The sequence below is a fragment of the Sus scrofa genome, chromosome 1, assembly GCF_054392235.1.
Source record: "Sus scrofa isolate SSC_HxYL_T2T_F1_AM1 chromosome 1, Sscrofa_HxYL_maternal_Yorkshire_Landrace_v2.0, whole genome shotgun sequence".
Lineage (NCBI taxonomy): Eukaryota > Metazoa > Chordata > Mammalia > Artiodactyla > Suidae > Sus > Sus scrofa.
This window is the reverse complement of record NC_139383.1, coordinates 54551737-54563855: the sequence shown is the minus strand read 5'-3', so window position 1 is coordinate 54563855 and position 12119 is coordinate 54551737. Positions and strand designations below refer to the sequence as shown.

At 40.2% G+C, this 12119-nt stretch overlaps 1 protein-coding gene across 15 annotated transcripts in view; it reads left to right on the top strand.

Moving 5' to 3' along the window:
- SNX14 (sorting nexin 14) overlaps positions 1–12119 on the top strand; it is a 371843-nt gene that overhangs the window by 284465 nt on the left and 75259 nt on the right. For 11 of the 15 annotated variants that reach the window (XR_014805338.1, XR_014805366.1, XM_084959456.1 and 8 more), the window contains exon 1: positions 1664–1959. The exons of the other annotated variants lie outside the window; for them this stretch is intronic. Coding sequence is in view for 9 of the 11 variants with exons in the window: in XM_084959456.1 (XP_084815582.1) it covers positions 1820–1959 (140 nt within the window). In the remaining 2 variants the exon portion in view is untranslated. Of the gene's footprint in view, positions 1–1663; positions 1960–12119 lie in introns of those variants that run through there. 15 annotated transcript variants of the gene reach the window in all.

Below are 12119 nucleotides of genomic sequence, written 5' to 3'. Positions count from 1 at the left end.
GAGCAAAATTTTTGAACAGAAAAAAAGATCACAGTCTGACTCTCTAGAAAAGTTTAATAAAGTAACTTACCCAATTATAAAGTAATCAAGTCCACAGTAGGCACTTGATACATGTAGATTCATTCAACTTACACCTTTATTTATACTTCAATATAGCCCCTAAATAAGGGGCTATAAGTAGTTCAAAGACACTTAAAAAGAAAGGCTGAAAAGTGAAATTCATGTTTAATTATGTATCTCAAAATATTAAAGAAAACTACCAAGCTTTCCAATGATATTGTTAGTCTACAGTACATTTATGATGTTTAAACAATACCTAAGGATGAGGATCAGTGAAATGGATACCTTAAATACCATTGTGGAACTAGTAAACCATTCTGGGAAGAAATTTGTCAGTATGTATCATGTTCCTATTCTTTGATCCAGCAGTCGTTATTGATATTGACCCTAAAGTCATAATTATAAACGAGTATAGATGTGTGATTAAGGGTGGTAACGATAATATCAAAGATATAAAAAAATTAGCATTAACAGAATAAAGGATGGTACATTCTGAAGGAAAATAATGCAAAGAAATGACCCATGTATTCAGTATAATAACATGGGAAAATACTCAACTGCCATACACCATGATTTTTATGTTTAAAAAAAATCATTTCTGAACATGTCTGTCTCCGCACTTTAGAGGATAAGATACTAAGAAAGAGAAAAGACAGGCAGCATGAAAACTGGCTCTGGCTTCAAATCCCTGTTTCGCTAGCTCTGATTCTGAGCAAAGTTCCTCTCTGCCTCACTAACGTCGGTAATCTAGCTGTAAGATGGGGGAAACCAGAGTACCTATATCATGAAGTGAATGTGTGGACGTTAAAGTACTTAGCGCGCCGCCTAAATAAATTTTACTTATTACGACGTCTTTCTGTATCTGTCAGAGTAGTGGAGAATACAGAAATTAAAATTTAGAAATGTGCTAACTTAGTAAAGCGAGAAGCCCCACCAGACTGCAAACGGTATTTAACCTAACCCACCAACGCGCCTCAGCAAATACTTGGATTTTGGTTAGGGCCGCGGGACTGTGGTGAGCTGAGGTCTACCTCGCCTTTGGACGCGTAAAAGATGTTCTCGCCACCGAGTGTCGGCCAGGTGGGTTCGACTTTTCCCTGTTCCAGGGTGGTTTTACTCACCCGCGCGCGGCCCGTGCAAAACAGGGACTGAGAGGTGTTTCCCCCCCGCCCCCACCTTGGGCGTCTTGCAAAGCTTGGACCTGTCCCCAAGCCGAGCTGAGCCTATAGAGAAGAGGCGTGGAGAGCGTGGCGGAGCTCACGTCACAAAGACTACAGTCCCCAGTGGGCCCCGCGAGCTCGAGGAGTCCTGCAGGCAGGATCCGGTGGCCGCGGGGTCTGCAGTTTCTCCTATGCTCGGGCACAGCCTTCCGCCTCTTCTCTGCAACACAGGCAATTACTGGGTGCTGCAGCTTCCCCCCGATTTCCAAAAAGGTGCAGTCGCTGGCGAAAGGGGCCATCCACCCGGGGCTGCGCGGCTCTGACCCAGAGGGCTAACCAGCAAACCCGACCGGCCTTGCGCAGGGTGACGAAAGGCACGTCGTACGGCGGCCTGCCCGGCCGCGGGGGGCGTGGCCGCGCACGCGCGACGGCGCCCTCGGGCGGGGGTTTGGGCGGCTGCCGCCCGCTGACCGTCCGCCGGTCGCCGGCTCTCCGGGTCCGCCGCAGGGCTTGGAGGGGCGGCGTCGTGGGTGGTTGATGGGGGGGTCCCCTCAACCTCAACCTCAGTCTGTAGTGCAGCCTCAGATACGCCGACGGAGATGGCGCCCTGGATGCGGACGATGGGGGAGAAGCTGAAGCAGCGGTTGAGGCTGGACGTGGGACGCGAGATTTGTCGCCAGTACCCACTGTTCTGCTTCCTGCTGCTGTGCCTCAGCGCCGCCTCCCTGCTCCTCAACAGGTAACGCGGCAGCGCAAGCTAGCTGGGTGGCGGGCAGCTTTCCTCCGAAACTGCGGACTCAGGCCCTGTTGCTTCGCAGTGCGGAGACTGTGGGGCTGCGCAGCTGCGGGAAGTGGGGCGGGCTGCGGGGCCTCTGGGGAGAGAGCGGCCTTGGGGAGCCTGGCTGGGCGCTGGTGCCCGGAAGTGCGGTGGGGCCTGGGCTCAAGGGACCCCTTTTCTAAGGCCTCCCCTCTTCAGCCATCCGGCCCCTATTCTTACCTTCTTTTCACCCATTTCTTAAAAGCTGGGCCTCCAGCATCGATGCTTTTCAGAAGCATGAAATCTGTCGGTCGCCGAATTGAGGCCATGAGGGGGCGGTGCCGCCAGCTGATGGAGGAGAGTACAGGGTTCCTTCGCAGTGGAAGTTTTAGACTGACTCTCCTTGCTCTCCCCGCGCGCGCACGCCCACCCACCCACATTGGAGATCACCGCCGAGGTTTTCCCCAGTGTTATTGGTTACAATGCACCGTCATAAAGATTTGTTGTATCGAAGAGCGCGAAATAGTAGCAGCATCTCTAGAATATTCCTAAAGGGAAGACTGAGGTTAAAATTGCTAATTTAGTTGACATTTTGAAAGCGCAAGATTCTGCCTCTGAAATAAACTGGTCGATTCCCTTCATTTTGGTGTTTTTAGTAACGGTAGCGATGAAATAGGTGGTAGAGGAGACGTGTTCCTTCAGAATTATTTCCACATTTGCTCTTGGTGGTTAAGAAATCTGAGACAGTTAGTTGTCAGCGACAGCACCTGCAAGATGTTTTTCAGATTTCGAACGGCAGCCATCCTTACTCTTTATCTGGACTTAGTTGATCCCCCAAGGTTGGGAACGGGGAAGCATTCACAAGAAATATGGTAATTTTGCTCTGGGATAACCATTTCCTGTTCCTGTGTGGAAGTTGGGTTTCTTCCCCGGCCTCTTCGCTTTCTTTCTTTTCTTTTTTTCCGCCATTTAGCCCGTGGCATAATGGAAGTTTCCAGGCTACGGTCGAAATGGAGCTGCAGCTGCCGGCCAGCACCACAGCCACAGCAACGCGGGATTCCAGCCGTGCCTGCAACCTACACCGCAGCTCATGGCAACGCCGGATCCTTTAACCCACTGAGCGAGGCCCGGGATGGAACCCGCCTCCTCATGGTTACCAGTCGGGTTTGTTACCACTGAGCCATGTCGGGAACTCCCCGCTTTACTTTCATGTTGTTTCTGGGTTTATATAGTACTGGATTTAAAGAGCGATTATTGATATTTTACTGGAAAATGTAGTTTGTGATGGTAAAATGTTTGATTTTAAGGGTGTGGAAGGCGTGGTGGAAGCCTTTAGAATAGAAACTATTAAGTCCTTAACCAGTTTTGTCATCTGGAAGGCATTTCACGCCGGATTAGCAGGTTTAGTACGAAAGACATGTAAACTTTATAGGATTGTTACGTTTTGTTCAGGGATTCTTATCCATCTTCTTTGGGAGCTGGATCAGTCTAGGTCTCCAGGGTAGCACAGCTGTGTGGGAGCAGGTTGAACTAAATTTCTGAGGTCACCTGCTTAATTATAGCATCCAGTGTTATGTGTTGTTAAGGAGTCACGGGATAGCGTCAGATCTGTATAACATCTGGTCTCTGTACCCTGTATTTGTATTATGCAAAGAAAGAAGGAAATCACACATAAGTGCTATCTCTGGGTGGTTGCGTGTATGAATAGAATTGTTTTTGCATACATGGCATGTCTATTCAGAAATTAATAGTGCATTCCTTCAACAAAATCATTTTTTTTAAAATGATTTTTATTTTTTCCATTATAGTTGGTTTACAGTGTTCTATACAGGCATTTCATCAGCTAATTTTTAGAAGTTATTTTAAAAGAAATTTTCTGTTTAAAAACCTCCCATGGTTGGTATGGAGATTTGAAGCTCTTCTGTATGGTTAAATTTAGAATAAAACTTTCTTTTTTTTTGATGTTTAGAAATATTTATTTATTTATTTTATTCCTCAAATGAATTTATCACTTCTGTATTTGTATAATGATCATCACAATCCAATTTCACAGGATTTCCATCCCACAACCCAAGCACATTCCCCCCATCCTCCAAACTGTCTCCTCAGGAGACCGAAAGTTTTTCAATGTCTATGACTCCTCATCTGTTCTGCAAAGAAGTTCAGTCTGTCCTTTTTCCAGATCCCACATGTCAGGGAAAGAATGTGATGTTGGTGTCTCATTGTATGGCTGCCTTCACTTAGCATGATAATTTCTAAGTCCATCCATGTTGCTAAAAATGCTGGTATTTCGTTCCTTTTAATGGCTGAGTCTTATTCCATTGCGTATATGTGTACCACATCTTTTTGATCCACTCCTCTGTCAATGGACATTTAGGTTGTTTCCATGTCTTGGCTATTGCAAATAGTGCTGCAATGAACATCGGAGTACATGTGTCTTTGTGAGTCATGGTTTTCTCTGGATAGAATAAAACTTTCTTTGAAATTAATTTTTTCTCTTACTGTCTTAAAACCTTAGCTCCTAAAGATCTCTCAGGGTGTTATCTAGCATGTAAATTTTTCTTTCAATATGCATTAAAATGATGAGTTTTATCTGTGGCAAGATAAATGGATATAACCTTTGGACCATTGTAACTGATGTGTGAGAAGAGTAGAGTAACGTACTTTATATATTTCAAATTATTTATGATATGACCTTTACAGTATTGTTCAGATAAATTAGTATAGATGTAATTATATAGATTTATTTGCTAATCATAGGATTGCATATTTGAGTGTTATAATAAGGAATATTTTAAGTTAATACCTCTATTAATAATAATAGTGGGAGTTTCCATTGTGGCACAGTGGAAACGAATCTGACTAGTATCCATGAGGATGTGGATTCAATCCCTGGCCTTGCTCAGGGGGTTGGGGATCTGGTGTTGCCAGTGAGCTGTGGCCAAGGTTGCAGTTCTGGCTTGGATCCAGCGTTGCTGTGGCTGTAGCGTCGGCCAGCAGCTGCAGCTCTGACTGGATCCCTAGCCTGGGAACTTTCATATGCCCTGGGTGTGGCCCTAAAAAGCAAAAAAAAAAAAAAGAAAAGATAGTGGTAATGAAAGTGTAATACTTTGTGAGTACTTACTTTGGCCCAAATATGGTGTTAAGAGTTTTCACTATTATTGAGGCAATCTACTGATGTGGTTGAAAGTTTTGAATCTGAAGCTTGATTGTAAAAATTTTATTTTGATGTCTCCATTAACTATCTATGTAACTTTGGATAAGTAATCTAATTTTATCTGTCCCAGTCCTCTGATTTGTAAAATGGGGCTAATACTAGTACCCACTTTATACAGTTATTTTGATGATAGTGGGTTAATACATGGAAGTTAATTAGAATGGTGCTTAGCACATGGGCACCCATTAAATGTTAGCCATTATTTTTGTCTGATTTATCCTCACAACACTGTAAGGTAGGTACTATTTTTAGCCTCAGTGGTTTTTTTTTTGTTTGTTTGTTTTTGTTTTATGAGTATAACTTACAGAAAAGTGCGTAACACATGTAATTGTAGTATTCTGTGAATTTTTAAATGTAACCACTACTCAGATCAAGATATAAAATATTTTTAGCACTCTGGTAGGCGCCCTTGTCAGTAACCTTCTCCTCTGTCTCATGAATCAGTTTTGTTGTTTTTGAATTTCATATGAATGGAATCATATGGTCTTCTTATATCTGGTTTCTTTCTTTCAACTCTGCTTTTGAGATTTATACATATTGTTGCATATATCAATAGATTTTCTTTCTTGTTATTGTGTAGTATTTTGAGAATATGCCACACTTTGTTTATCCATTCTTTTGAAAGGCATTTGAATTGTTTGCAGTTTTTGGCAACTCTGAATAATGCTGCTGTGAATATTTTGATATATATTTCTTTTTGGTGTATATGCTCATAAATGAAGATGCAGAGTTCCCATTGTGGCTAAGCACAATGAACCTAATACCTGTGAGGATGTGGGTGCGATCCTTGGCCTCAGTCAGTGGGTTGAGGATCTGGCATTGCTGCAAGCTGCTGCCTATGTCACAGATGGAATTCGGATCTGGTGGTGTTGTGGCTGTGGCATAGGCCGGCAGCTGCAGCTCTGATTCGACTCCTAGACTGGGAACTTCCATATGCTGCAAGTGCAGCCCTGAAAAAAAAAAAAGAATGAAAATGCCTAGTCATAGTGTATGTATTTGTTTAACTTAAGTAAATACTGCTAGTCATTTTTCCTAAGTGGGTATACCAGTTTATGCTCCCACCGAAAATATTTTACAGTTCTGTATGATACTATCTGTAGGTTTAATTTAGCCATTTTTAGTGAGTGTATAGTGGTAGCTGATTGTAGTCTTAATTTGCCATTCCTTGATTAGCTCCATTTTACAAATGAGTAAACTGAAGCTTAGAGTTGTTCAGCAACTTCTCAGGTTCATAGATAGTAAGTAGCAGAATGGGATTCTAATTGCAGATCATTCTTACTTAGTAGCCCAAGCTTTAAAAAATTACATTAAGAAGACATAGTTAAGAAAAGTACTTATTAGTAACTTTCTAGATAACTTTGATGTATTTGCAATGTAAAGAAGTCAGAAAATACAAAGATGTTAAAAATCAGTCATGCTGAGTCAGTTGGCTATACAGCAGAAATTGGCACAAGATTGTAAATCAACTATACTTTAATAAAAAAATCAGTCATAAATTTACATTCACAGATGACTACTGTTGTTAACATTCCAGTCATTTTCAGTTGCAATTTACAGTTTTACTATATAAATTGAGATTTTTCTGTATATACAGCCTTCTTCTATATATAGAGGCTATTTCTTAATGTATCGTATTTTTAAAATTTATTTTCTATTATAGTTGACTTACAGTGTTGTGTCAATTTCTGCTGTCTAGCAAAGTGACTTAGTTAACACACAAACACACATTCTTTTTTTAATATTCTTTTTCATCATGATCTATCCCAGGAGACTGGATATAGTTCCCTGTGCTATAGAGTAGGACCTCGTTGTTTATCTTAATGTGTTTTATTATTATTTTCTTTATTATTTTTTAAGTTACCACAGGTGGCTCACATACATGTATTTGACATGTTCTTCTGAGTACTTTTTAGAACTTATTTAATCATTATAATCCTATGAGTTAGGCATTATTATTATTCCATTTTTATATAGAGGACCAAATAAGGGTCAGAGAGATTAAGTAATTTGCACTGTGTCATAGCAGGATTAGAACCCAGTGAGTCAGACTCTAATAATGTGTTTCCAAACTTAATGGGGTTTTCACTCTATGTTCTGTTTCTTTTGTCTGTTTTTCTCTTTCCAAAACAGTACAAAAATTTCAAAAAAATGATAGTATTATTATAGTTTTGTAGTATATTGTTATATACAGCTGGGCTATGGGCCAGAACATGCACATATGGTCTTTACATGTGGCTTTTTCCCAATATGGTTCTGGGTTACAAAGGTGAATATCCTGAGAAAGAGATTCTGGTAAAAGCTCTATCTTTTTTTGTGACCTAGACCTGGAAGTTAGTCGGTTAGGCAGCTTCACTTCTGCCACATTCTTTTGCTTAGGAGTGAGTTATTAAGGCTAACCTCCATTCAAGGGGAAGGAAATAAGACTTCTGCTTTTGATATGAAGTGTCAAAGAATTTGCAGTTATATTTAATTCGTAAATTAATCTGGGTAGATTTATTCTTAATTTAACGATTTCGTCCATGAACATAACCTTTCTCTAGTCATTCAGATCTGTCTGCTCTTATGTGCTTTTAATAGTTTTTTTTTTTTCCATTTAAAAGCTTGATTAAAGGAATTCCCATCTTGGCGCAGTTGGCCTGACTAGTATCCATGAGGATGCAGGTTCAATCCCTGGCCTTTCTCAGTGGGTTAAAGATCCGGCATTGCTGTGAGCTGCAGCGTTGGTTGCAGACGCAGCTCAGATTCCATGTTGGCTGTAGCTGTGGTGTAGGCTGGCAGCTGTAGCTTCAATTTGACCCCTAGACTGGGAACTTCCATGTGCCACAGGTGTGGCCCTAAAAAAGAAAAGAAAAAAAAATGAAAACTTTGTTGTGGAAAATTTCAAATACAAAATAAAAATAGAATGGTGCAAAGAAACCTATAAGTACCTATCACGCTACTTAAATGGTCAGCTCAGAGAGTTCCTGCTCTGGTGCAGTGAGTTAATGATCTGACTTGGCTCTGTGGAGTCACCATTTCAATCCGTGGCCCAGGAGTTCCCATCGTGGTGCAGTAGAAACAAATCTGACTTGTAACCATGACGTTTCAGATTCGATCCCTGAACTCGCTCAGTGGATTAAGGATCCAGCATTGCTGTGAGTTGTGGTGTAGGTCACAGACACGACTTGGATCCTGTGTTGCTGTGGCTGTGGCATAGGCCGGCAGCTGTAGCTCCAGTTAGACCCTAGCCTGGGAACCGCCATATGCTGCAGGTACAGCCCTAATTAAAACAAACAAAAAAACCACAACTAGTTTCCTAACATCCTCAAATATCTATTCAGTGTTCAGACTTCCCTGAATTTGCTAGAACTTTACCCTCCAACTTTTTATGATGAAAAATTTTAAACGTAAAGCAATGTTGAAATTTACAGTAAATGAACAATTATGTACTGCTTAGACTTTACCATTAACATTTTCTGGTATTTTTATATGCTTTATCATGTGTCTATCCAGTATACTCCATCCATAATGAATCTAACAGCTTTTCACAGTTAATCAAATAAGATCCAAGTATGGTCTTTTAATCTGAACATTGCCTTCCCTCTCCTCTCCCTTTTTTTAACCTTGTAATTTATTTGTTTAGAAAACTGGCTATTTGTTCTGTAGAGTTTTCTACAATCTGGCTTTTACTGGTAGAATCCCTGTAGTGTTTTTGAACGTGCTCCTTTCCCTCTGTGTTCCCTGTAAACTAGTAGTTAGGTCAGGAGACTTCATTGTTTTGATTTTTCTTTTTCTCCTTTAGTTCACAATGGGTAGTTTAAAGATAATGAACTGTTTTAAAAATATGCCTTTCTTCTGGTATATTATTTATGATATTCTGCTACTTTTAGTTAACTATTTTTTAAAATTTAATTTTATTGAAATACAGGTGATTTAGTTAACTCATATTTTACTTAGTATGTAATATTTATATTCATAAGTACAATAGGCTTAATGATTTACTTATGTTATCTTTATCTGGTATGGGAATTAAAATAATATTAATGATTTTTTTTTTTTAGGACTGAACCTGCAGCATACGGGAGTTCCTAGGCTAGGGGTTGAAATTGGAGCTGCAGCTGTCAGCCTACACCACAGCCACAGCAACACCAGATCTGAGCCACATTTGCATCCTACACATAGCTCACAGCAATGCCCTGTCCTTAACCCACTGAATGAGGCCAGGGATCGAACCCAAATTCTCATGGATACTAGTTGGGTTTGTTTCCACTGAGTCACAACAGGAACTCCAATAATAGTCCTTTTAAGTTAACAGCTTTTTCTCATGTTCTCCCTCCTCCTAAGCAGTCTGTATAAAGTTGGGATTATCTATTTTATGGAAATTTGGTAAAACCATTTGGACCAGTTCTTTTTTTTTTTTTTTTTTTGTAGTCAGGTTTCTAATTATGTTTTGGTTCCTCTAATGACAATTCATCTAGTCAAGTTATTTAGTTCTTCACTTACTGATTTCTAGAATTTTTGCCTTTTTCTAAAAATTTATGTCATAAGATTATCCAGTTCATGAACATATAGTTGTTTATAGTCCTCCTCTTCATTTCAGTTGTAGCTATGATTCTTTTTTATTCTTTGTTGTATATTTGTATCCTCTCTTTTTCTTTTATTCCCTGATCTGTCTTGCTTTAACTTTTGGTTCTGAAAATTTCCAAGCATGCACAGAATATAGCACAAGGCATCCGTCACTTCAGTAACCATCAATATTAAAAAAATCAAACCTGGAATTTTCTAGTGACCTAGCAGTTAAGGATCCAGCATTGGGTCACTGCTATGGCTCGGGTTTGATTCCTGGCCTGGGAACTTCTGCATGCCATAGGCATGGCCAAAAAAAAAACCCCAAATCTAACCTTCCTCCCTTTAAAAAAAATTTCTTCTACATAAAACTATAACATTACAAAATTAACAGTTGGTACAATCACTGTGGAAAACAGTGTGGAGGTACCTCAGAAAACTAAATATAGAACTGCCATTTGATCCAGCAATCCCACTCCCAGGCATATATCCAGACAAAACTTTCCTTGAAAAAGACACATGCACTCCTGTGTTTATTGCAGCACTATGCACCATAGTCAAGACACAGAAACAATTTAAATGTCCGTTGACAGATGAATGGATTAAGAGGATGTGGAACATATATACAATGGAATACTACTCAGCCATAAAAAGAACAGAATTATGCCATTTGCAGCGATATGGATGGAACTAGAGGCTCTCATACTAAGTGAAGTGAGTCAGAAAGAGAAAAATACCATATGATATCACTCATGTCTGGAATCTGATATAGGGCACAAGTGAACCTATCTACAGAAAAGAAACGCTCATGGACGTGGAGAACAGACTTGGAGGAGGGGGAGGAAGTGGGATGGACTGGGAGTTTGGGGTTGCAGTGGATAAGCAAAATGAGATCCTGTTGTATAGCATGGGCAACTATATCCAGTCACTTGTGATGGAACATGATGGAGGATAATGTGAAAAAAAGTATGTATCTATGTATATATCTATGCATATCTATGTATGTGTATATATATATGTGTGTGTATATATATATATATATATATAAAACTGGGTAACTTTGCTGTACAGCAGAAATTGATAGAACATTGTAAATTAACTATAATAAAAATTAAAAAATAATTGTAATTGTTAATGTCATCTAATAACCAGCCCATAATCAAATTTTCCTAAATCGTGTAAAAATTTGTAGTGCATTTGTTCTAATTAGGATCTGAACTAAGTCTACTCATTTTATTTGGTTGCTGCATCTCTTAAGCTTTCATAAATACCTTATAATCTAGAACAAGAGTTGGCAAACTTTTTCTGTAATGGTGTCAGAGAGTAAATATCTTACGCTTTGTGGGCTATGTCAGGTCTCTGTACCGCATTCTTTTTTTTTTTTGTTTTAACCATTCCCACGGCATGTGGAAATTGCTGAGCTGCTGCAGTGACAACACTGGATCCTTGACCCACTGCACCACAAAAGAACAGCTGTTCTGTATTCTTTTTTCAAAAGGACCTTTTACAAATGTAAAAAATCAGAGTTCCCATTGTGGCTCAGTGGGTTAAGAACCTGACATAAGTGTCCATGAGGACGTGGGTTCTATCCTTGGCCTCATTCAGTGGGCTAAGGATCCCTTGTTGCTGCAAGCTGCGGTGAAGGTCGCAGATGCTGCCCGGATCCTGCGTTGCTCTGGCTGTGGTGTAGGCCAGCAGCTGCAGCTCCTATTTGACCCCTAGCCCAGGAATTTCCATATGCCACAAGTGCAGCCATAAAAAGAAAAAAAAAAAAATGTAAAAAATCCTTCTTAGCTTGAGGCCTGTACCATAAGGCGTAGTTGGACAACCCTAATCTAGAACATGCCTCCTCTTCTCTTTTTTTCCCCTTGCTATTGACTTGTTGAAGAAACTGGGTCATTTGTTCACATTTTGGATTTTGCTGATGGTTTCCTCATACTGTCTTTTTTTTTTCCCCTCATCTTCATGTTTTTGGTAGACAGGGAGTTAGATTTATTGGCTCAATTTGATTTATATTTTTAATCATCATTATTATTTTTTGGTGCAAGTGTCCTTCAGTGATGCTGTGTATATCCTGTTACATCCCATTAGAGGATGACTTCACATTAGATGGAGTTGCTTCACTTTTTGTGGATTCAGGTAATGACAGGCGCCCAACAAACCTTCTCTTTGGTTTCACCATTTCTTTACTCCCTGAGAGTCACTTCATTATAGATTGCAACATGATTACTTTTCATTCTCTCTTTTCTTTTTTTTTTTTTGTCTTTTTGCTATTTCTTGGGCCGCTCCCGCGGCATATGGAGGTTCCCAGGCTAGGGGTCCAATCGGAGCTGTAGCCACCGGCCTACACCAGAGCCACAGCAACGCGGGATCCGAGCCG